This window comes from Aedes albopictus, chromosome 3 (genome assembly GCF_035046485.1).
Source record: "Aedes albopictus strain Foshan chromosome 3, AalbF5, whole genome shotgun sequence".
In the NCBI taxonomy this organism is placed as follows: domain Eukaryota; kingdom Metazoa; phylum Arthropoda; class Insecta; order Diptera; family Culicidae; genus Aedes; species Aedes albopictus.
Window position 1 is genome coordinate 169144162 of NC_085138.1, and position 25784 is coordinate 169169945.

At 45.0% G+C, this 25784-nt stretch overlaps 3 protein-coding genes across 3 annotated transcripts; 1 reads left to right on the plus strand and 2 right to left on the minus strand.

Moving 5' to 3' along the window:
• Positions 1-1300: 1300 nt before the first annotated feature.
• LOC109402835 (protein claret segregational) lies at positions 1301-12911 on the plus strand. Its single transcript, XM_019675569.3, has 3 exons — positions 1301-1474; positions 1537-3075; positions 12098-12911. The coding sequence occupies exons 2-3, from the start codon at positions 1558-1560 to the stop codon at positions 12740-12742; spliced, it is 2163 nt and encodes a 720-aa protein (XP_019531114.2). The 5' UTR covers positions 1301-1474; positions 1537-1557; the 3' UTR covers positions 12743-12911.
• Positions 12733-15846, minus strand: LOC109402836 (uncharacterized). The gene is made up of 2 exons (XM_062860779.1): positions 14335-15846; positions 12733-14248 (listed from the first exon to the last, which is right to left on the minus strand). Exons 1-2 carry the CDS (start codon positions 14599-14601, stop codon positions 14102-14104), a joined length of 414 nt encoding a protein of 137 aa, XP_062716763.1. The 5' UTR covers positions 14602-15846; the 3' UTR covers positions 12733-14101.
• A 128-nt stretch (positions 15847-15974) lies between these two features.
• Positions 15975-25577, minus strand: LOC109402831 (trafficking protein particle complex subunit 10). The gene is made up of 4 exons (XM_029856300.1): positions 25381-25577; positions 23549-25314; positions 16382-17780; positions 15975-16316 (listed from the first exon to the last, which is right to left on the minus strand). The coding sequence occupies exons 1-4, from the start codon at positions 25406-25408 to the stop codon at positions 16084-16086; spliced, it is 3426 nt and encodes a 1141-aa protein (XP_029712160.1). The 5' UTR covers positions 25409-25577; the 3' UTR covers positions 15975-16083.
• Positions 25578-25784: the final 207 nt, after the last annotated feature.

Below are 25784 nucleotides of genomic sequence, written 5' to 3' on the forward strand. Positions count from 1 at the left end.
AATTAGTCGAAATCCAAAATTTCATAATTTTTGGAGTCCGGGAACTATTTTTAAAATCCATTTAAAGTTTGTATGGGGAAATTTTTTTGTTCGAGTCGAACTGTCACTTTAACGATTGAACTGTCATTCTATCCACGAAAATTAAAACTGTTTTGTTGATTTAACCATCAAAACAAAAGTGTTGGAATCCAATAAAATCACGTTATACTCAGAAAAATGAGCTCTTTCGAATAGGCTATAGAAAATAGCAATATTTTATTCACTAAACAATGAATGAATGAATAGGAACTGCATGGAACTAATGGGTGTGCAATGTAAATAAGTCATTGCAAACGGAAAATAGCCACGGCCACATATACACAGCAGAGAAAATAGGTAGAGAAGCGAAGAGTGAACAGCCGTATGAACGGCAACACTTTTTCTGTTTTGATTTCATTGCTCGGATGCTGGCAACTGTCGCAAAGCAGATTAATCCACCCATCGAAGGTAGTGCCTATCGCGCATACCGCATTTGAAAACTTTTTATACTGTTGTTGTATTAACTAGGAATTATCAAACTGGTGTTCCAAAATGGAACAATTTTCATTAATTCAAGATATCAATGTTGTTTGCACTGTTATCCATAATATTTGGAAACTTTGGTGAAAATTTGTTTGAAATGAGTGCAATACTTATCTTCACTTTTGCGGCAATCGTCAAGGTTTGTTGATTTTGTTCATTAGGATACCAGTTTGACGGTTCGATAAGGTATTTTTGGCTTCACACTATTCGCTTCTCTACACTGAAAGGAGCCTTGCAGTAATGACAAGCATAACAATGTTTTTAAATTTACCATGGCAAAACATGATCATCGACCCACCAACGCTTCTTGTGTGCGTTTTGTTTCTTCTCACATCAACCGGTTCGATAGCTGAGTGGTAGCGTGCGAGCCTGGTGATGTCAAGGTTCTTGGTTCGAATCCGGTTGCCAACAGAAACTTTTTTTAATTGAAAATCGAGTCCATGGTAAAATTGAAAACATAATTCTGTTGAATTAAAACGAAACTCAGTCTGCACAAATTTAGTGGCGTTGTGCATTTAAATTGACCCTCAGAATAGTAATTTTCACCACAAGCCGCCGTTCAGTGTACCTATTTTCTCTGATACACAGCAAAAATAAATGTTCATTATGGTCAATTATGTGATATTTTTCGCTCATTGTGCAACAAGAACTCAGGCGCGATTGCTGTTTCGTGTGTTCGCCACGAGTGGCGCTGCTGCAGTAATGTTTTTGACGGTTGCTCCTCACGGTGAGTGACCCGCGAAATTTCAATTTTTCTTTGCCCTGCTGTGAGTGCGACGACGCTTTTACTGGCAAAATAAAACGGTTATTCGCATGCAGGAAGCAAAAGTTTCGTTTTCACAGTTAAAATACGTGTTTTTGTTGCGAAAATAGTGCTTGTTTATTGCTTTTCTGAAGGATATTTCAGGATTGAGTAAGGTGTCGATCTAAATTAAATTTGTGTTATAATAAAACAGTCTGTGTTTTTATCGGTAGCCTGCGAACAACGTTCGTTCAATGATGGAGTCGAAGATACCCAAACCAAGTTTTATCAAGAAACCAACAGGAATGGCCAGTCTGCCGGGTAACGCCCGGCTACCGTTGGCCGATATGTTGAATGTTCCGGCTGATTTGGATTTCCACGGGAAACGGTTCGCTTCGCCCGAGATGGTGAATGCCGCCGTGCTGGGCCGAACGAAATTGCGTCGCAGTCGCTCGGCAACGGACCTCAGCAGGCCGAATTTTCATCGACCGAAATTTGTGCCAAATTTGGATACGATTTCTTCGGCGAAAAGTCATCAAAATTCGACCGGTGTCTCGCAGATGCAGCATAAATCGACGAACCTACGCCGAAGTGTGTCCACCAGTGACATCGTCATGAAGATTCCCCCCACTGCCAGTTCGGCGTCGGATGCAAACGGCGCTCAGCAACTGAAGCGGCAGCTGTCATCGATGACGGTAGGATTGCCCCCGAAGGCAACCAAAACGGTCGGAACGGCAAGTGCTACGGGAAAGGTTTTTGCCACAAAATCAGTTACTTCCACAGTTGCTCCCGTGCGAAAACCAGCGACCGGGGTATTTAAGGCGAAAGTGGTTCCCTCGAAGGCGGGTTCGGTCAATTCCAGTACTTCCAGTGAAAAGTCCACTTCCAGCGGTGGAGCAGCTAAAAAGGTCATCAGCAAGCGGATTCCACCGTACGACTACAAAGCACGGTTCAACGACCTGCTGGAAAAGCACCAGGTACTCAAAGATAAGCTGGAGAGCCTTCGGCAGGTAAACTCTGATCTAGAATCGCTGCCACAAAAATATGACGATTGTCTCAAAGAACTAAGCAAATTGAAACAAGATCACGAGAAACTCAACGCGGAACATGCCTCGGTCGTCGGTGAAAATTCCAGCCTCAAGCTGAAGAACGTTTCGCTTTCCACCAGTTTGAACGAAACGGAACAAGAGTTGCGCTTGCTGAAGGACCAATACAATACCGCAGATACCGAACGGCGGCAACTTCGAGAGTTGGTAAGAACCCTGCAGGAGAAATCGTCCGCTTTGGAACAGCAGAATGAAGCCCTGCGGGAAGATAACGACAAGAAAGCCGAGATTCTGTTCCGAGCCAACATCGAGCGAAAGGATTTACATAACACGATCATGGATTTGCGCGGGAATATTCGAGTCTTCTGCCGAGTACGACCTCCGTTGGGTTCCGAAGCGGATCGACTGGAAAGTGCCTGGAAGTATCTGGACGAGCAATCGTTGGAGATTGGGGCCACCGATGGAAGCGGCAAGCGAATGGAGTTCAGCTTCGATCACGTGTTCCACTCGCGGACCACGCAGGAGGACATTTTTGAAAACGTGGCCCCACTCATTCAGTCCGCGTTGGATGGGTACAATGTTTGTATCTTTGCCTATGGGCAAACCGGCAGCGGTAAAACCTACACCATGGACGGTGTGACCGATCACCTGGGTGTCATCCCACGGACGGTGGATTTAATTTTCAACGCAGTCGAGGACTACAAACGGCTCGGATGGGAGTATGAGGTATGTTTTTAGAAGATAAGGGAACATGTACAAGCATTGTAGAAATACAATGTTTCATGATAATTTTGTATCGTGTGACCATAACATTATGCGAACTGTTATATTGTTAAACAAATGAAATTTTGTACATATTTTGGAATACTGTATGTTTTGTTTTCTTCTAATCGATTTTCAAACGGTTGGCCAATGGTTGAGAAATTTCAATGTACCGTATGACTTCAGAGGTACAATGACCAACCAGCCCATCGTGCTCTCGGCGCTCGACGCCTTCTTGTGCCAACCAGATCAGTTGCAAATACCAGCTTTGCAGGGTTGTTGTCCGGCATTCTTGCAACATGCCCTGCCCACCGTATCCTTCCGGCTTTGGCCATCTCCTGGATGCTGGGTTCGCCGTAAAGTGCAGCGAGCTCGTGGTTCATCCTTCTCCGCCACACACCGTTCTCCTGTACACCGCCGAAGATCGTTCTTAGCACGCGTCGCTCGAAAACTCCGAGTGCTTGCAGGTCCTCCTCGAGCTTGGTCCATATCTCGTGCCCGTAGAGGGCCACCGGTCTTATTAGCGTTTTGTACATGGTGCATTTGGTGCGTGTGTGAATCTTTTTCGACCGCATTTTCTTCTGGAGCCCGTAGTAGGCCCGACTTCCGCTGATGATGCGCCTCCGAATTTCACGGCTCACGTTGTCAGCCGTCAGTAAGGATCCGAGGTAGACGAATTGCTCCACCACCTCGAAAGTATCTCCGTCTATCGTAACATTACTACCCAGACGGATCCGGCCGTGTTCGGTTCCGCCTACCAGCATGTACTTTGTTTTTGAAGCATTCACCAGTTCACCACCAGTCCAATCTTTGCTTTCATCAAAGTGCTGCTGAGACAAAGTGACGGCCTAATAAAAAACTACAAGGGTATAACCCTAGGGGTTGTACGAAAGGGTGACGTAGGACCACGATGACTTGGATTCAGTAGTGTGATGATTCTTGTAGAAGGGATATTATATCCTAGAACTGTATAAGTTCCTTACGACGGAGGTTTGTTGCTGCAAATTACTCTTTCATGTTCCTTACTCCTTCCTTAAGCATTTCAAACAATTTTGCCATGGCCGTAAATTTCACAAGACTGCTGCCAAGTTTTCTACCAATTTACCGATAGAAATTTCTTTCAAGAGTTAATCATTAATTTCTGCATGGCGGCTTTGTACTAGTAGGTTTTGAAATGTTGGAATTTACGTGTTTTCAATTCGGTAACTGTTCAAATTGGATTTCACTACATATAACAACTATAAACGCGATACTAGCACGGTTCGTCAAGAAGAGCCTGAAGAACGGCGTTCGGCGAGAAGGGCACATTGGTTGGTGAAAAGGCAGAAGAGTTAGAATCCGATCGGCAAGAGGAAATCAATGGACATCAATTTTCCAAAACTGATGCCAAGTCTACTACCAATTCGGCACCAACATTTCAAAAGGGCGTAACTGCATTTGGAAATAATACCTTCTTTCAAAGCTGTAGGTCGTACTGCCTCTCTTACACTCAAACCACCGTGGTTGTCGGATAGAGCAGAGTTTTTCCCATCTGGTACTTGTTGTGAAAAACATGGAAATCATAACACATGATCCACAGCTTTGAAAGAAGGTGATGATTCCAAAAGCAGTTACGCCCTTTTGAAATGTTGGTGTCGAATTAACCATTCAGTCCTTTTTAGAACTACCTATAGAGATTTCACTTAAGAGTTAATCATTAATTTCCGCACGGTGCCTTCGTAGTAGTTGGTTTCGAAATGACGACACCTAATTCTAGGAGAATTAGGTAATAACTCTTGCAGAAAATTCAGAATTGTAGCCCTCACAAGGGCTGTTTAAGTTTGATTTTGCGATATCAAAATGTGATCAACTTGCAGAAGAGATTTGGTCGATGATGGTGCTGGCTCCGATGTCGAAATTTTAATTCACGCGGGACCGGGTTAGCTCCGATGAAGTAAATAATTATTCCCAGTTGCTGTCTTCCCATCCGCTGCCGCACTGCACGCTAAAACTACTCAGCACTAAAATGTGTAAGACCTACTCATAAGTGCATAATTTCCAGACCACACCAAGGGGAATGACATATCCTTTTCTAACCGGAATATCCACATTTATCCGTTTCTAACCGTCGCTAACCGTTGCTAAGCGAGCTGCTAAGTGAGCAGAAGTTAGACGCGGTTAGCGACGGTTAGACACGGATAAATGCGGATATTCCGGTTAGAAAAGGATATGTCATTCCCCTTGGACCACACAAAAATGTGTGACAGTTACACATTCTCTAAAAACAGCTCGTACACTCGTCTAGATGCGAAATGTTGATTTTTTTTTTGTTTTCCTAGGTCACTAGTAAACCTAGCTAGATTGGCGTACACAAATTTTTGCGAATTTAACGATTTTGCGGACACTGGAGCTGATTTTGTAAATGTGCAAGGGTTACACATTTTTGGTGTAGTCTGGAAATTATGCACTTTAGTGCTGAGCGGCGTTAGCGTGTGGGAAAATGCGAATGAGCCACCATCGCCACCTGCTCGGTTGCCGGCGGTGCGTCTACCGCGCCCAGCGGCGCTTTTGCAGTGGTTTGTTTCAAAATGTCGGCACTTGCTATGAAAATTTAGTATTAACTCCTGTGGAAAATTCGATTTCTAGCCCTTAGAAGGACTGTTTAAATTTGATTTCAAATCTGCTTGAAATCCTGAAGATCAGTTGCTTCGACGATGGTGCTGGTTCCGATGCAAAATCACGCGCGCTCCGAAGATGAAAATTTGGCGGTGCTTTGATTTTACCGCCGCCGCTACTACTCGGTTGGCAGCGTCCGTCCGTCTGTCGCGCTCGACAGTGTGGAGAAGAATGGGAAAGCGAAACGCAAAAGCGCTCTCGCTGACCCCACCGCACTCGATGACGCACAGAAGAATACTGAGCGAAAACGGGAAGAAGATTTAAATTTATACTCCACGAGCGCGCTCCGCTGATGCGTTCTCGTCGAGGCATCGAAGAAGACTGATGGAAGATGAGAAGAAGCAGTTGGCTTATATACGCCGCAAAAATTTGGATTCCCCTCTTGCACGTGATTGGCTAGACGAGAGAGGGGTAAAAATCAGTGATGCCATGCAGATTTACCTGCAATCAAAGATATGCAGCACAAGTTAATAGTTATTTAATATTAAACATTATTAAACTATTGCTAATAAGTAGACTGCTCAATATCTATAAATTATCTTTGACATATTAATAATAATAATGTTTCATACAATTTTCTTGAAGGCTTATTGCGAAGACGGCTAATAACAAGACAGACAGCTCCCACCCTGTTGCAGGCGACATGGTTGAAACGCCCTCAACGATTCACAGGAACATTAAAATATGATTGTGTGCGTGTACATGCAAATACGTACACGGAAATGGTAGCATCGCATGCACACTCATTTACGATGTTGTTCCCTGAAGTCGTTCGTGGCGCTAGTGTGCTTGTAGCTCCCAAGGTATATGGAGCAAGAGGGTAGATGTCTGTCTTGTTATTAGCCGTCTTCGCTTATTGGCCAAATCAGTGTAAATTAATCAAATTATTGCGATGGAAAATTATATTGTAATTTGGCAACACCGGTCAACGATTTTCATTTTCATTCTTCAATCCTAAATGAATGAATGTATGAATTGAAGAAAATTGATGGTTTTAATGCTCTTTATAGATAATTTAATTTAATTTATTTCTTTAATATCACTCTACTTTGGCAGATTCAAAATCAAATCTATCATAGATGCAAGAAAGCGCGATTTAATTTCCACACGACGCATTCGTTCAAGTTGGTTTTGAAATGTCGGCACTTTCTAGGAAAATTCGGTAACAACTCTTGCAGAAAATTCAGAATTACTGTTTAAATTTGATTTCACGAAACCATAATGTGGTCAACTTTAGGAAGGAATTTGTTCATCGCAGATGCTGGCTCCGATGTCGAAATTTCAATTCACGCGGGACCGGGTTAGCTCCGATGATGTAAATAATTATTCCCAGTTGCTGTCTTACCCATCCGCTACCGCACTGGGAAAATGCGAATGAGCCACCATCGCCACCTGCTCGGTTGCCGGCGGTGCGTCTACCGCGCCCAGCGGCGCTAGTGGTTTGTTTCAAAATGTCGGCACTTGTTGAAAATTCGGTATTAACTCCTGTGGAAAATTCGATTTCTAGCCCTTAGAAGGACTGTTTAAATTTGATTTCGCAAAATCAAATCTGTTTGATCACTTTCTTCGACGATGGTGCTGGCTCCGTTGTAGCAATTGCAAATGACGCACGCTCCGATGAGGGAACGTCCATAAATTACGTCACGCTTTTAGGGGGGAGGGGGGTTCAGAAAAGTGTGACGACCCTTGCAAAGGTCTCATACAAAAAGTGTGACATAGGGAGGAGGGGGGGTTGAAAATGGGCAATTTTTGCGTGACGTAATTTATGGACGTTCCCTGATGGAAATTTGATTTCACCGCCGCCGCTACTGCTCGGTTGGCAGCGTCCGTCCGTCTGCCACGCTCGACAGTCCGGTGAAGAATGGGCAAGCGAAACGCAAAAGCGCTCTCGTCGAGGCATCGAAGAAGACTGATGGAAGATGAGAAGAAGCAGAATGTTTTTATACCGCAAGGAAAAATCCAAAATTCTGCTTGCACGTGATTGGTCAGTGAAAAGATGGGTCAACAATTTTCAATTTTTCAATAGTTTATGATTGAAAATAGTAACTTTCAAGTATTGTAGAGAATTGTTGTGCAGTTTTCCCATCGATTCGAGCTATAATCCGAAAAATGCATCGTTTACTTTTTGAGTTATTAACGTTTGAAATCTTTCATAATTTCGTGACGCGGTCGATTTTTGGTTTTTGCAAAGTGTACCCCGGTATAGAAAATAAAGACGTAGTCCTACGTCAAAAGGCCGTCACTTTGTCTCAGTCCCCGGCGAGATTCGAATGAACTGGATAGTTCATCCGAAACCCTTACCGCGCTGCTATAGTGCCGCGTGAAAGTGAGAGTGAGAGTGCGCGTCCAAAGGATTTTCGTGGATTTGCTGTTGTTGATATTCTTCTTTGCGGCTTCGCACACGCGCACTCCCACTCTCACGCGTAACTATAACAGCGCCCTTACGCAGTTTTGCACACCGTCCATCGTTGCTTTAATCAGTCTAGTCAGCTTCCCAGGAAAGCCGTTTTCGTCCATGATTCTCCATAGCTCTGCGCGGTCGATACTGTCGTATGCCGCTTTGAAGTCGATGAACAGGTGATGCGTTGGGACCTGGTATTCACGGCATTTCTGGAGGATTTGCCGTACGGTAAAGATCTGGTCCGTTGGCTTGATAACTTCCCACGAACTCATTTGTTTTAAGTGACAGACGAGATATGAAGATACTCTATGCCAAATAAAGTCAAATTTCCTTTACGAAAAGTTCCTGAACCGAGACAGGATGGAATCCGGAACATCTGCCTCAAGCACCTACCACGAAAAGGATTGATTATGTTCCGACCGGATGGAAACATGCCAACGTCATAGCCATCCCGAAGGCAAACAAGGATATAATCAATCTAGGTTATAACCGATCAATGTCTTCTGAGAAGCCTTGGTAAAATCCTAGAAAGGACAACCCTCGCACGATTCAACCGTCACCTGGAGACGGAAGTAGTAGTTTCAGCGGAACAGTCTGGCTTCGGAACGGGACACTCGACGGTGCACCAACTTGCTCGCATCACACAAAAGAAGAAGCCCGGATTTCGAACGAGTAATTCTTGACGTGGAAAAAGCCTACGACTCTGTGTGGCAAAATCGTGGTGTACAAGTTATTCTGCTCGAATCTCCAACTCTACCTGGTCAATATTGTACAATCATTCCTCCAGCTCCAGCGCCCTCAACATCCCCTTTGTCATGCCTCAAGGCTCAGTCCTGAGTCCGATCCACGGCTTTCCTGGAGTCGGGAAAAAAATCCGCTTATCGTCGTTACTCATCTCCAAGTGGCGATGGATAATCTCCTGGAATTCCAACGGAAGTGGCGAATCAAAGTGAATGCAGAAAAATCTCAGTCGATTTTCTTAACGAGGAGGCGTGCTGCTCAACAATAGTCAGCCAACTACATGGGACGATGAAAGGTTGATCGGTCTGTTGGCCGACCTCAAAATATGCAACGGAATTGTTCAATCGCGAAAGAAAAACACAGTTTGGTGCTACTAATCACTAGGACATTTAATCGATGTTTCGCTTGAAACTGATAACTTAATACTAAAGGATAATGGTAAACAATAACACAACGATGGGGTTTCTCGTCATCGATGGCAGTGCTGCCAGTTCTTCAGACATGAATGAGGGGCGACCACTGTTCACTCAACACTCCTCCTCAGTGAGAGCCCCATTGAAACATCTTATTAACTTTCCATTGCTCAAACATACAACCACTTCAAAAACTTTTCCCCTACTTTCTCTTTGTCATACCTTCTACCACAACAAACTCTATCTATTGTAATACATACAATCCATTCTTTTGCTTGCCTACTGCTATCACATTGTCTTTCTTGTTAATCGTGCATTTGTTCGATTCAAAACTCACATTGAAGCCTCTAGCAACAATTCGACTAACAGACAGAAAATTTCCTGCTAAACCTGGCACGAACAATACATTTTCCACCGGAATTACTTTTTGACCTTTTTCTGTGGTAACTGTCAATCTACCTGTGCCCCTTGCCCTAGCAAAAACCTTCCTGCCGTCTGCCAAAACAATTTTCCTTTTGCAAGCAACTAATTCTTCCAGAATCTCTGCCTTTCCGGTCAAGTGCATCAAACAGCCAGAATCTAAGCACCAATCTTCTTCTTTCGACTCCATCGCTTCACGTATTCCTCCTTCAGCAACAGCAAAGCAAACATTCCGTCCTTCGTGGGTCAGCTGCCTCGTCTTGGAACGCACGGTGGATACCTTTGCTTCTTCTTCGTCGTCATCGTCACTAATATTCAATTTAGGGCAATCCCGCCAAAAATGTCCTAATTTATGGCAACAATAGCACTTTTTCTTCTTTCTGTCGTTGGTATTTTCACTCTTCACACGGGATGTACAGACATCATTACGGCCGGATGAAACTTTCATCGCTGTATCTGGTTCCACATTTTCACATTTCCGCTTCCACTCGTCAAGCAGCTTGCCTTTAACGTAATCCTGCTTTAGCTCATCTGCTGGACGGCTTTCCAAGGCTGTTATGAGCGCATCATAACTTGTCGGCAGACTTGACAAGATGATGGCCACAATCCAGTGTTCCTTTAGCCCTTCACCCAAAGCAACAAGACGGTGCACCAACTCAGCAACTCGCATCAAATGCTCGGCCATGTTACCGCCCTCCTCCAGCTTCAACGAACAGAGCTTGCGAAACACGTATATTTTGTTCGTCAGGGAATCGCGCTCGTGGTACCCTTTCAATGCTTCCCACATTTCGTATGCCGTAGTAGCACCCATTACATGACATAGCTGGTCATTGTCCAACGCCAAACCGATGGTCGCACGGGCCTTTCCATCTTTTGCCAGCCAACCAGCGGGGATTGGATTTGGCTTTTGCTGTATCACCACCTCATACAGTTCGTCTTTTGTCAGCAACAGCTCCATCCGAAACTTCCAACTTGCCCAGTTGGAGTTGTTGAGCCGCTCAAATTGAATTTTTGTTTCTGCCATTCTGCACTAGCACGATGATTTCTTTCCAATTCGTTGCACTTTTCTCACACGCGCCGCGCAACTGGACCCAAAACCTGTTGGCCGACCTCAAAATATGCAACGGAATTGTTCAATCGCGAAAGAAAAACACAGTTTGGTGCTACTAATCACTAGGACATTTAATCGATGTTTCGCTTGAAACTGATAACTTAATACTAAAGGATAATGGTAAACAATAACACAACGATGGGGTTTCTCGTCATCGATGGCAGTGCTGCCAGTTCTTCAGACATGAATGAGGGGCGACCACTGTTCACTCAACACGGTCTACCAAAGCGCTGTACTCCCTGCTAAATCGACGGTTGAAACCGAACAACAAATGTTCACCAACACATCGGCAGTTTGGGGCAACTGCGCTAAATCACACCGCAAGAGGCAGCAAGTGAAACAGAATAAGCTGCTCAAGATGGATCCCAACCTGAATCTCATCCCTGGCACCCGACTGACGATCTTCACAAGCTGGCCGGTGTCGATGCAAGTATCGAATGGGCCACTAAATCCTTCAGGACGTCCTGTGAGATGTCAGCAAATACGCTCATCGAAGCACTCTTCCCTCAACATCTGTGATGTTAGTTTTAAGACATTTTCAAATCTAGGGTTTTTTTTTAGGTAACGGTTCTTAGCTTAACTGATCTCAGCTCAAAGGTAAACCAAATCTCCGAAATGTAAATGTAAATAATAAATGTAGTTACGTTGAATTCCAGAAAAATAAATTAAATTTAAATTGAAAATAATACACTGAATTCTTTTTTTACACGACTTTTTTTACGCGATTTTTTTTTGCACGACTTTTTTTACGCGATTTTCTCGAAGTTACGCGACTTTTTTTTAACGCGATTTTGGTCATTTGCGGAAAACAAATCGCGTAAAAAAAATTTCCTTTGGATTTTTTTTGCGCGATTTCTCGAAGTTACGCGAACTTTTTTTACACGATCTTTTTTTGCGCGAACGCATCAATCGCGTAAAAACAGAATTTAGTGTAAATGTAGTTTCATTTATTGTTATGCCAAACGACTACTACGGCAAATTACCGTTATGCTGAATGGGATATATCCTTTCTGCGGTTTATGCGAATAAGGATTTGGTTATAAGAGGTCAAATTGCGGTGCACGCATTTTCAGTTCTCGATATTGTCTGTGTAGCGGGAATGCAGATCCAAATGTTGTTCAGTGTTATTCAAAAATAACAATAATACATTACCTGATTGCATGTTTTACATATTATCTATGATCAATTTCCCCTCGGGTTAGGTATAGAACATCTATTAATTTTGTTAAAATTATCGATTTACAGATTCGCGTGAACTTTTTGGAAATCTACAATGAAATTCTTTACGATTTACTGGATTCATCCGGAACCACCAAGGAACTTGAAATTCGCATGGCTAACGCAAAGAACAAAACCGATGTTTATGTATCGAACATTATCGAAGAAGCCGTAAAAACCAAGAATCATTTACGCCAGCTAATGGCAATCGCAAAATCTAATCGAGCCACAGCCTGTACCGCTGGAAACGAACGGTCCTCGCGGTCGCACGCAGTTACAAAAATCCAGCTGATCGGTACCCATCGCGAGAAGACTGAGCTCAGCATTGGTTCCATCAATTTGGTCGATTTGGCAGGGTCGGAAAGCCCGAAGACGAGCACCCGAATGGATGAAACGAAGAACATCAACCGATCACTCAGCGAGCTCAGCAACGTCATCTTGGCACTGGTGCAGAAGAACGAACACATCCCTTACAGAAATTCCAAACTGACGCACCTGCTCATGCCCAGCTTGGGTGGCAATTCAAAAACGCTGATGTTCGTCAATGTTTCGCCCTTCCAGGACTGCTTCAACGAAACCGTGAAATCGCTAAGGTTCGCTTCACAGGTGAATGCGTGCAAGATGCAAAAGGTCAGAAAGAACAAAATTCTAAACAATTCTAGTATGTTTTGAGCATTGCTTCTTGTTCGTTTACTATAAAGACAATTTATCTATTCGAGTTATAAGTTTTATGTATCTTTCTTATTTTATTATTAACACTAATTTAACATATGCCTCCACCAAAATCTACAGACTATAACTAAAATTGTTCAATAAATGTGTATTTCATACTAATGACGTATTCAAACTGAAGTCCTCACTTTTTCGGGATGTTATTACTAATCTGAACCGGCGGTAGCGGTTGATTCAAGAGCACTTGGCATTTCTCCACGGTTTGGTCGAAAATTTGCAGAGCTATGTTGAACACCAGTATCAGAGCATCGCCACGGGAGTCCTCATCGCTATCCCTATTACACCACTCCTTGTCGGGTGCTATTTTAAGATAGCACCCCACCTTCCCACCAGTGGTTTCTATTTTGGGTTTAGGGACTTGAAAAACATATTGATTTTCCACCGTGCGTTGCTAAAAGTGGTCCTTACTTTTATCGGACGTAGTACTAACTGAAACAAATAAAATATGCCCTTATGGCTTTTGATTAATCTTGCATAAAGTCACAAAGGCATGAAGGGTCACAGACAAACACACGCAACACTTCTAACATTTCGTCACAGACAAGCATATGTCTCCAGTCTCCCTCTAGTCATTTCTTATCGTTTTATTTTTTAAAGAATATTCAAATCAAATATTCTGTAGTATGCTTGGTAGTATGCAAATTGTTCGCAGACGGCGCTCACATAATTTTTGCTCCTGTTTGACGTTCGCTCACTACCGGCACCTACTGAGCGTTTTGTGAAATAGCGTGTTTGCCATTGGTGATTATGTTTACATGACGATGATTTTAATAGCAATTTCTTTCAAGTGATACGTTTGCTATTCAAAATCATAGTCGTGGAAACATATTCACCCAATCTTAAAGGACTGAGCTTGGCCAATAGAGTGGCCAATCATAAACTAGGTGACAACTGTGAGCGAATGTAAATCTTGAACATAAACGCTGCGAGCGCCACAGATGGGCAGTTGGTCAACTATTAAATTTTTCAATAAACCGTTGAATCGGTGTACGTGGGAATTATTAGTGTTGTGTCTGTTTGTTTGTGATAGGGTGCTGGAAAACATCTAGTCACGTAAGACAAAGTGCATCAATATTCACCTCATGCTTTATTGATCCACTGCTGTTCATTTTCCACACCACTGCTCAGCTTACTTCACCACAAAATATAAATAAAGAAAATGACGTCACACAAACCATCGGAATAGCAACTCAGTGCAAGATTTGAGTGGGTCCCCAAATGTGGAAACCCATCACTAATCCCATGTCGCGTCCTTATTTTCCATTCCCGTTTAGATACCACCGGTGTGAACATGGGTCCCTATTCAGGGCCCGGAAATAGGGATAGGGACCCAGATAGGGACGCCCGTGGCGATGCTCTCAGGACGTACAGTGCCAGACTGGTGTAGTAGAGAACAGTTGATGACAGACCTTTTTCCAGAACGTAACGGATGGGGAGAAGAGCGATCTAAAAGTTTATTACCGTAATATAAGATAAGCTTAAAGGGAAACATCTCTCACGCGATATGCTAAGTATTGCTGTTTAGAACCTACCACAAGTATGGCAGATATAGACGCCAAAACGGTTAGAATGTAGAACATTGCTCCCAAGTCCGGTCCTACCGAGAACATCAAGTACAGCTGCTGCAGGTTAACGACCAGAATGGTCGTTAGTCCGGTGTAGCTGTGCAGGTCTATTTTCTGAGCGAATCTTTCTTTGTTGCCATCGCCTTCGGAGGAACCGTTTCTCCGTTCAGATCGATGACGACGTTCCAGAGGAATATCTTCTTCCGCCGCATCACCACCACCGCTTCGATTCATTGCTAATTTTGCACTGCATTCAGTTGTTTTTTTTTGGGACAAAGCGCAAATGCATCGATTAATGCAGTTGCAAAATTATCGCATGATAAGATAATGGCCGAATTTCGATATCTCAGTGTTTGTCATGAGTCGAAACGTATCTAGTGTCATTGAACCAGGCAAAGGTGTAGTAATAGGAAAGCAATCAATGGTTTCTTCTTCTGCTTCTTGGCGTAACGTCCCAACTGTGACAAAGCCTGTTTGTAATTATTAATTAATTAGGAGCATTCTCTGCCAATGATCATTATTTGCATGTGTATATCGTATGGCAAGCACGAAGATACTCTATATCCAAAAAAGGCGAACAATTGCTTTTGCGAAAAGTTCCTGAACCGAACTGGCTGATGAATGAAGAGAGCGTTAGCATATCGACGAACAGATTAAGCACCTGTAACGATAGAGAAGCTGTGGTGTCTCCGACAATGGATGAGATTATCAAGCTACTGGATAGGACGAACTAAAAGGGACACAGGCTGGAGTGCCCCAACTAGCTAGAAATAACACTTCTAAATTCGGCGTTCAAATTTATGTCACGCATTCTGTTCAACAAGTTGAAACCGTTAGGGGAGCCTTTCGTCGGCGAATACCAAACTGGTTTTCGTAATGGCTGATCAATGACGATTGATCAGACGTTTAATATGCGACAAATCCTAGATAAATTCCGGGAGTACATGTACAACTCACAGACGCACCATCTGTTTGAAAATTTCAAAGCAGCGTACGGTTAAGAGAAAAGAAATGACAATGATAATACACGATTTTCCGACGAAACTGATTAGGCTGACTCGTACCACGCTTGATGGATCGAATATATGGAATGCGGATGCCGTTTCGACGTCATTCGTAACCTTAGATGGATTATGAAGCAGGGTGATGTGCTGTCGAATTTGTTGTTCAATATTACAACGATACTATTGCTTTTCTGAGTGTTTGAAGGTTTTCAGCAGGCTACCTTACCGGGGCCGCGCTGCCTACATTGCGTTGAAGGGGCTGCCTTCTTAGGTATAGCTGACGCAATACAGCATTTCATACTCAGCCGCTGGATGCCAGAACAGACGCTGTTTGAGCCGCACCTCCTTGGTGAACAGACGCTCGGGACGTACCTCCTCAATCTAGCTGAAGTCAGAAGGACAACAGTGCCCAGGCTGCACTACCAGCTAAGCACACAACTCTTAGCTGGCGGTCTTTGTCATCGTTTGACCCGTGGAAGCATGAGGTAGGAACTTGTGAGGACCAGAGCTATGTTGGACGCTCTCCTTATCGACTCACCGTTTTGCAGCCAACGATAGAATCGAGTCATTTTTTTTATACTAGTAATGGAAAGAAATTGCACGTCGAATAATAAGCAGCTTATATATTTTGTAATACGAAAATGTGTCCAATTTGTGTTTATAAATAAGTAAGTAATAGAACAAGTATACTCATAATAACAGACAGCTTATTTTAAGCTTCTACATTGCTACTAGCTAGTACGTGGATCTGCATGCTCTTAGTCGAGTTGTAAATCTGCCCCGGAGGAAAGGGTTGCAATCGCGGATGGGCATCCGTTTTGGAGGATTTGTTTGCCGAAATGTACTTCGATAGCCGTATGTTGGGCAACGGCAAGAACCCGGCCGTCAGCGGCAAAACGTCCAACGTGATACTGTGGCTGTCGACATCCTCCATCGATATGACTCCTACAAAATCATAAATGATGCAGTTACTGTTGCGTCTGTGTAGAACACAAAATTTAATCACTCACCTGCCGTTCTTCCCACGACAACCCACATGTTCTGATCGGCGAGCACTTCGTACATCAGATCGGAAAATGGGTTCGCATGCACCTTGGAGATTCTGAGATTCAAATGGCAAACCGAATTCACCCGACACAGCTCGGACGGCTCGATTTTGGCGCAGATTGTGAACAAAGTCGTGTAATCCATCACATCGAACGTGACCGAGTAAGGAATGTAGTACCGGATGTCCTCCGGAAGGCTAGCATCGGCAAACTTCATCCGATAGTCCACGTGAATAACCGGAAGCTCGCTTTCGGCTTTGAGTGCTTCCACTTGGATTTCGTACAGGTACGAAATGGACACCGTTTTGCTCATGGTGATTTCGTTTTGCGATTTGGGATTGATGTCGATGATGGTCACTCCCTCGGCAGCACAGGACATGGACGCGTCTTTGAGAATTAGTTTGTGATCGCTGACACCTTTCAGGATTACTTGCAAGAACTTCCTTGCGCCGGAAGAGTGCAAGCGGCAGGAGGCAATCATAGCCGGCAAAAAGTGCAAAGGAATTTGGATTTCATTTCGACTCCAAGGAACCTGGAGGGTTACTTTCTGTTCGATTGGTTTCTCCTCACGTCTACCTGGTAGATCGCATAGGGCTTCTAAATTGATTGTCCGTTCTTCAAACGATTCGAAGTTCTGGAGATTGACCACCAGCTCTCGTTCGAAAGAAGCTTTAGTAACGCCCCCATCCAAACTGGCGATTTTCATTTTAAGGTTCTTGGAACATTTAAGCACGATGTTGGCGTCCTTGGGAAAACGGAAACTACCGCCGGATACGATCAGCTTTACCGGTTGTTCCACTCCGGCAACCAAATTCATGAAGTTCAAAACGGCTGACGAAGCTTTGGTGATGATTTCAAAACTGGGCAATCCTTGTGGCAGACTTTCGGATAAAAATTCCACATTATCCAGTTGAACAGCCAGTTGATTGAACGACCAACTACCAACTCTTTTGGCTTTGGAGTGCAGCTCGATCACGTTCAGCCCCGGCTGCAGTAGGATCTTCTCGCTGCTTACACAGTTGGTAAAATCCGACCGTTGGGTTGGAGAAATCTTTCGTCGTGTGCTGCTGGTCCGCCTGACCGGTTGCTTGGCTTTGTTGTCACAGGCAACCGAAGCGCAACTAAGCGTACGATCCTGTTTGTAGTCCAAGTGGATGGAGATGGGCAGCAGGGCGGACGGTTCCATTAACGACGTTGCACTTGAAGCCGTGGGTCCATCGGCTGGCTGTTTGGGACTCATTTCGAAGGAAAGCAGCACTTGTTGGCAAAATATCTCCCGAGGGAAATTACTTTCAATTTTTAACGTAACTGAGACTGCGTCGTCCTGGATGATGGAGGTTTGCTGAATACTGATGTCCAAGATCTGAAAATGATACAAAAACAATAAAAAATAACTATGCACCTATTCTGAGATTTGCATCTCAAAATGGTTGGAAAGGCTGTTCTGTGACCTACATTATCGAAGCGATGAGAGTACTGAAAATTGTCAGCACAACTGTGTTGGCAACAAATAAAGTTATTAACACGATTTACTCCAGTGTAGCTTACAGCACACAAACCAATGTAAACTAAAGATAAATAAAGTTAGTTCGCACGCGTTTCTTCCAGACAACAGACGTTGTTCTTTTATTCTCTCTCGCTGTGCATAATCCGCCAACAGGTTATGGGCCCGTGCGTGGTAGAGAGTATCGGGACGGAAGAAATTTTGACGCCATTTTGAAATTTTGTCGATTTTTGCGAAAATCGTTCGTTTTTTTGTCAAATATCGAAAGTTGTTCGCGCGGAAATGGATGGCAATCGGTTCAGCTTCCAAAAGTTGAATAATAACAACTATCCCACCTGGAAATTTAAGGTGGAACTGCTCCTTATCCGTGAAGATCTGTGGCGTTGCGTCGATCCCGGCGTTAAAAAGGCAGGAGAATCCGACGATGCCTGGATTGCGCTGGATGCGAAGGCCCGGGCAACCATTGGCCTGCTCATCGAGGACAACCAGCACGGGCTGATCCGTGCGGCTCCAACAGCGAAGGCGGCCTGGATCGCGATCCAGAATCACCACCAAAAAGCAACTCTAACCTTAAAAGTTTCGCTTTTGAAGCAGATCTGCGGTAAGCGCTTGGCGGATGGTGAACATATGGCAGAGCACATCTTTGCCATGGAGGAATTGTTTGAAAGGCTGAGGAACTCAGGACAGGGACTGGCAGAGAATCTTCAAGTCGCGATGATTTTGAGGAGTTTGCCGAGTTCCTACGATACCCTGACGACCGCCCTTGAGAGCCGGTCCGACGCGGATCTCACCCTGGAACTCGTAAAGCGAAAGCTCCTGGACGAGGTGATGAAACATCAAGGCGCATCCGGAAACGACCAAGTCATGGACCAAGTCTTGAAGGTTGCTGGGGTACAAGGCCGAAGCAGCAAGAAGAAGAAGCCTCTGATTTGTCACCGGTGCAAAAAGGAGGGCCATGAGCAGTTTGAGTGCCCGCAGCGCGCTCGTGATTCGGACGGTGACCCGAAGCCGAAAGGAAAACAACTCCCGAAGAAAAGAGAAGATTGTGTTTCGTTTGCTTTCGCAGCCGGCGCGTGTGCTAACTCCGACGGCTCGAAGCCGTGGGTTGTGGACTCTGGTGCGACTAGCCACACAGTTGCCGATCGGAGCTTCTTTAGTGAACTGAACAGTTGTGACATTAAATACGTGAAGCTAGCCGACGGAAAATTGACGAAAGTGGAAGGCCAGGGGTGTGGCACGATCAAGTGTTGTGATGAAAACGGACTACCAAGGCAAATGAACATAAGTGTCGCGCTTTACACACCTGACCTTGCCATGAACTTGTTGTCGGTGCCGGCGATAGTGCAGAAAAATGCCGAAGTGATTTTTGATGCTCGTGGGTGCCGAATCACGCGCGACGGAACGACGGTGGCCGTGGCAACGTTGAAGCATGGACTGTACCAGCTAAAGCAACCGGAGGAGGTGGCGTTATCTGTGAGCGGTCATCACAACAAAGACTGTCCGCACGTCTGGCATAGACGGTTCGGGCATAGAGACCCGGCAGCGATTATCCGGATGAAAAAGAACGACCTGGTAAGTGGTTTGGAAATGTTTGATTGCGGCATCGATGAGCCTTGCGACTGTTGCCTGAAGGGGAAGAGCTCGCGGTCCCCGTTCCCCAAGGAATCGTCAACATCCACAAAAACGACGATGGACATTGTGCACACGGACGTCTGCGGCCCGGTTGAAGTGCCTTCTGTCAGCGGATATCGTTATTTCATGTCTATGATTGACGATCACTCGCGCTACTGCGTAGTGTACCTACTCAAACACAAGTCAGAAGTAGCAGCAAAAATCCGGGAATACGTGGCAATGGTGCAAAATCGGTTCGGTCGGAAGCCCAGAATAATACGTTCGGATCAAGGTGGAGAGTTCACCGGGGAGAAGTTGCGTGAATTCTATAGGAAGGAGGGAATACAGCCGCAGTACACGGCGGGCTACAGTCCGCAACAAAACGGGGTAGTGGAATGAAAGAACCGTTACCTTGTTGAAATGGTCCGCTGCCTCTTGTTCGACGCCAATCTGCCGGAGTGCTATTGGGCGGAGGCACTAAACACGGCCGTATTTCTCCAAAACATCCTCTCGACGAAGCCTGTTAAGTTATCACCATATGAGATCTGGTACGATTCCAAACCGGACGTGAAAAACCTGAGGGTTTTTGGATGCAGTGCGTGGGTGCATATCCCGAAAGAAAAGCGCAAGAAGCTGGCCCCCACGGCTAAGGAGCTCGTTTTCGTAGGCTACTCACTAGAGCACAAAGCCTACCGGTTTTTGGATAGATCCACGAAGAAGGTCATCGTAAGCCGTGACGTTCGCTTCATTGAAAGCGCATCCGAAGTAGGAGCTGATGGGGCTAACCGGAAGCAGAAACCACTCGTGAGGCCAGTATCCGTCCCCGGCCCGGAAGAGACAATAGTATTTGATTTGATCCAGAAGAAGAGCGATCCCGTCGTCGAAGTACGTGTAGAGCCAGGAATACAAGAAGGTTCCGGAAGCGATGTGTTCAACGAACCGGAAGCAGAGGCGGAAGACACTTTCCGCTCCGCACAAATCGACAGCTCCACCTCCGAGGAAGATTTTGAAGGTTTCAGTGACAGCGACGCCGAGCACGGTATTGAAGGCCCCATTGAAACGGCCCATCGTGAAAGCGAACCGAGGAGGTCCGAACGAGTCACTAAGGGCATTCCACCGCAACGTTCTGACCAGATGACCAGTGTGACCAAACACTTCGTCAGTGAACCTCGATCATTCGAAGAAGCGATCCAGCGACCGGAAAAAGCCATTTGGCAGGCAGCGATGGAGGAGGAGATTACAGCCCTTGCAGAGAACCAGACCTGGGAACTGGTGCAGCTTCCTCCTGGCAGAAAGGCCATTGGCTGCAAATGGACTTTTAAACAGAAGGAGGACGAGAACGGCCAAATAGTGCGGCATAAAGCGAGGTTGGTCGCACAAGGGTTCTCTCAACGCTATGGTACAGACTACGACGAGTTGTTTGCCCCTGTAGTAAAGCAAACAACTCTTCGCACACTGTTGACAATCGCGAGTCGTGACGGGATGATTGCCAAGCACCTGGATATCAAGTGCGCCTATCTCTATGCCAGCCTCGAAGAAGACATCTTTATGAAGCAGCCTTCCGGATTTCGGTCGGATGATAATCTGGTCTGTCGGCTGAAACGCTGCCTCTACGGCTTGAAACAATCCGCGCGGGTTTAGAATGCAAAAATCGATGGCATTTTCAAACAGATGGGATTCGAGCCCGGAAAAGCGGATTCGTGCCTCTACGTGCGAAGAAACAAGGACGGAAAGATGTGCTTCATAGTGATTTGCGTAGACGATATGGTCGTCTTCTGCCACTCAGAGCAGGAGTTCGAGGAGATTCGAGCCAAGTTGGGACAACATTTTAAGCTGTACTCCCTAGGAGACCTTCGTCAGTTCCTCGGAATCCACATCGAAAAAGTCGACGGGCACTACTACACCATGTGCCAAGAAAGCTACATCGAGAAGCTGCTGGGAAGATTTGGACACGGAGATGCAAAACCCTCGAAGGTACCGCTTGACCCCGGGTACATAAAACAAAAGGAGGAGACAGCCCTGCCAACGAACACATCCTATCGTTCATTGGTAGGCAGTTTGTTGTATGTGGCGGTCAATACCAGGCCGGACATCAGCGTCGGGACTTCTCTACTATGCAGGAAGGTCTCGAACCCCACCGATCGTGACTGGACCGAAGCTAAACGTATGCTGAGGTACTTAAAGGGGACGAAAAACTTGCGGCTCCATCTAGGCGGCGGATCTGAAGGCCTCGAATGCTTCGTCGATGCGGACTGGGCCGGCAACGAAAGCGACCGGAAATCGAATTCTGGCCAAATCATCAAGTTCGGCGGCGGCGTAGTAAGCTGGGCCACACGGAAACAAAACTGCGTTGCCCTCTCTTCCACTGAGGCCGAGTTCGTAGCCCTGTCGGAAGGCTGCCAAGAAGTGCTGTGGATGAAGAAGCTCCTCAAGATCTGGCAGAGGATAACTCGGAACCCATAGTCGTGTGGGAGGACAATCAGTCCTGTATAAAAATGGTGGAGTCGGACCGCATCGAGCGTCGATCTAAACATATCGACACTAAACACGAATTCACGAAAGATCTACGTCAACGGGGAGTCATCGATCTCCGTTATCTGCCGACGGATAAAATGGTCGCGGACATCATGACCAAGCCATTGGACAGGATCAAATTGGAGCGGCACCGCGAATCACTCGGTGTCAAAACTTCTATCGGTTGAGGAGGAGTGTCAGCACAACTGTGTTGGCAACAAATCAGGCCAAACATTTCAATAGGTCCTATCTGCATTTGAGAGGCTCTCTCTGTTCACTTTCTCTTTCAATTATTGCAATGTATTGATACACTTTTCAACTATTTTTGCAGTACAAATCAAAAGACGATTGTTTTGACCATCGATCAATGCAAGGAGACAATCATAATACAAATAAACAGCTGAGATTTTAACGAAGGAGAGGGAAACCAAAGAGAGCCTCTCTTCTGCAGATAGGACCTTTAGTCATGTTTGGCCTGAAATAAAGTTATTAACACGATTTACTCCAGTGTAGCTTACAGCACACAAACCAATGTAAACTAAAGATAAATAAAGTTAGTTCGTACGCGTTTCTTCCAGACAACAGACGTTGTTCTTTTATTCTCTCTCGCTGTGCATAATCCGCCAACAAAAATTTGAGAACATATTTTTTAAATTTTCCTTCAAAAATATAGGTTTTCAAATTCCGTTTATGGTTACCCGAACAAAAATCTTCTAGTTCTGAGAATAATCTACCGATATGTTTCAACACTTTCTTCATATAATCTGCACTGCCCCCATTCACACAACAGTCCCATGTGAATAGGAAACCCAGCAAACATGGGACTGTTATGCGAATAGCGGCAGTGTACGTCTATGAAGCTTAGATGTATAGAGAAAAACTAGAAGATATAGTATTTTTTGTTGGAGGAAAATCGAGTTTTCTTATAGCTGACCCATCTCGCCCCCGTTAAAATGAGGTGGGGCAAGATGGGTCATGTTTTGAAAATTGTTTGTCAAGAAGCAGGTTTCAAACTTTATTACCTTTTTATACTCTTATATCATAGCTGACTAGTGTATCTGAGAGTCGTGGTAGAATATTATAGCGCTCAAGTCATTTTGGGCAGCGATTCAGTACAAAACACGTAAGCCGTCCCCTAACGCGGACATCAAACGGCAGACGATCTTGCACACAAAAAGGCAACCCACCAGAAAAATACTATCACAGAATAGTCCATTTTATGAGCCGATTTTATGAATGAATTTTGACAGGAGGTTGCGTCCAATAACCCGTGAAAATCAATATCATCATCAACATTGTTGTCACTTCGTAAAATGGCTCATTGATCAATGGACCAAGAACAAATTACGAAACCTCGTCCTCCAGGGATTGGACTTCGTTATCTATTTAGATAACTGGGTACAATTAGTATTATGTGTTCTATGTTGATTGTGTTATAAGTTTCAAATGTATGTTGTAACATCAGTTAATAACTGTGGATTAAAAATAGCTTAGTGGCCTACCTTGAAATGATCCTCCAGCGTGGTCATGACGTTCAGCGCATCGATATCAACATTGCGCAACTCCTTGAGCGTTTTCAACGATTTCGCAAACTCGTCGAAGTAAAACGTCCGCACCATCATCTCCAAATCCAGACTACACGCAATGGCGCTGCACGTTTTCGTGTAGCTGACGCAATCGTCCATCTTTCGGTAGCACGATGCCAACTCCAGCAACGTCTGGCTAGCCAGATGGTGCCAATTTTCCGTTTTCAATTCGCGCAGAAGATCGGTGAAGAATACTACGGCTTTCTGGGGTTCGTTTAGCGAAATGTAGAAATTTCCTAGATCGAGGCCTACCAGTCGGGCTGATCGTAGCCGGGATACGTGCTTATAAGTACTGATGGCAAGTTCACTAAGTTCCAGATATAATTTGGTGAACGCCTGATTGGATCCCAGCGCTTCCTTCAGACTATCGGTCGCGGATTTTTTCGGTTTGCGTGCCGGAGAATGTGCTTTTTTGTCTTTCGCTTCAACTTCCAGTTGGGCACCCGAGCTTTCCGGGATGCTGTCTCCCATCCCCGCCGATAAATGGACAACCGCGTGCAATTGTTCCGATGTTGGATGGAAGCCAGGAAGCAAACCGCAGTGCTTTCCGAGGCTGTAGAGCTTATCCTTAGCCAGATTCCAGATAGGGGCCGAATACTGTGAACATTTATGGATGTCTTTCGATTCTTGAACTTTATCGCAAAGGTTCAGCACTTCAAGGGCACAAACGAATTCCCAGCAAGCCAACGCCCCCTCTGGGGTTTCGAGTTTCAGAGCTTCGATTTCTCGTAGGGTTGAAAACAAGAACGGCAACAGTCGTTCGGCAATTTCCCATGGTTTCCCGTTGGCGTCCAGCAAAAGACACTGCCGTTCGAAGAGATAACTCCTGAACTCCAAGAGGTTTACCGATTGACTTATGATTTTCTTACGGGTCTCTTCCATCTTTATGGGATTCAGGGAAATTCCATGGAAAGCGTACAGCGGTTGATCGAATATCTGAAGCCACTTTTGTTTCTCTCCATACACCGAATTCAGAATAAACTGTGAAAATAGAGCATCCAACTCGTCGTACTGCACCAGCGCTTCAGAGTACTGACCCAACATTTCCAACACAAAGGCCAGTTCCTCTTGAAGTAGAAAATAGTCCACGAAGTTCCAATTTTCCTGAATCCTATTCTCCCGATTGGAGCGAATCAGCTCTTCGTATTTAACGATATTCTTATTATAACCCGTCAGCATCAAATGTCGAATCCGCTGGAGCAAACACCGGAACGATTCCGTTGCCTTCATTTCAAACTTGGTCGGGTTCAGCACCGATAGACAGCGATCACCATTTTTCGACGCAAAATCCAACCGGATCTTATCCAGCACCGTCGTCCGGGGGAGAATATTCTTCGACTTTTTAATGTCCAGCGTCTCCACCAGCAATATCATCCAGTCCGTAACGTTATAGTTATTCAACGTTTTCAACCACTGGTCGATCTCCTCCTTGACCGATGCCCGGTACGCCTCGACATCGTTGCACTCCGTCACGTACATATGCAGCACCGGATGTTGCACAATGCTCCAGGCTCCATCGCGATACCGTTCCAGCGCGGAAGCATCGAACGGCTGAAAGGTGGCTTCGACGCGGACATTCTTTACCGGTCGTCCGTACGAGCGCTTCCACTCGGCCGTATCCAACGGAAGTGCCGATTCGATGTGCGGTTCGAGTGACTTGAACAACCTAACGTCACCGGAATCTGTCCCGAGAAAGTGTAAACAGAATTAGGTTGGATCGTTTCACCGCACTTGAGGCGATTACTTACACGTAAGAATGGGCTTACAGTGCGCCATTTGCGGTCCAGCGTGTCACGAAAGGGGGAATGAATATCTGGACCAAGGAAATACCGAATTAATGCACTTGATTTTCTCTCTAATCTAAAATAATTTCCCTGTTGGCGTCGTAACAGGAGAAACCACTTTTTATTTTGCTGATGCGTTGACAAAACTTGACAGATCTGCTTGGTGCCACACATACATTTGCAAAGGATACAGCTGATAACAGGAACGTTTGATGCATGTTTTGTATACAAACTGTTTACACACGGTACCGTTATGTATACATATATATATATATATAGTTGTAATGGCTGTTTATGTACTTATGTCTAGTATTTTCTTATAAGAAAATATGAATGCATTTTCACCTAGAAAAAATTCTACTCAGTGA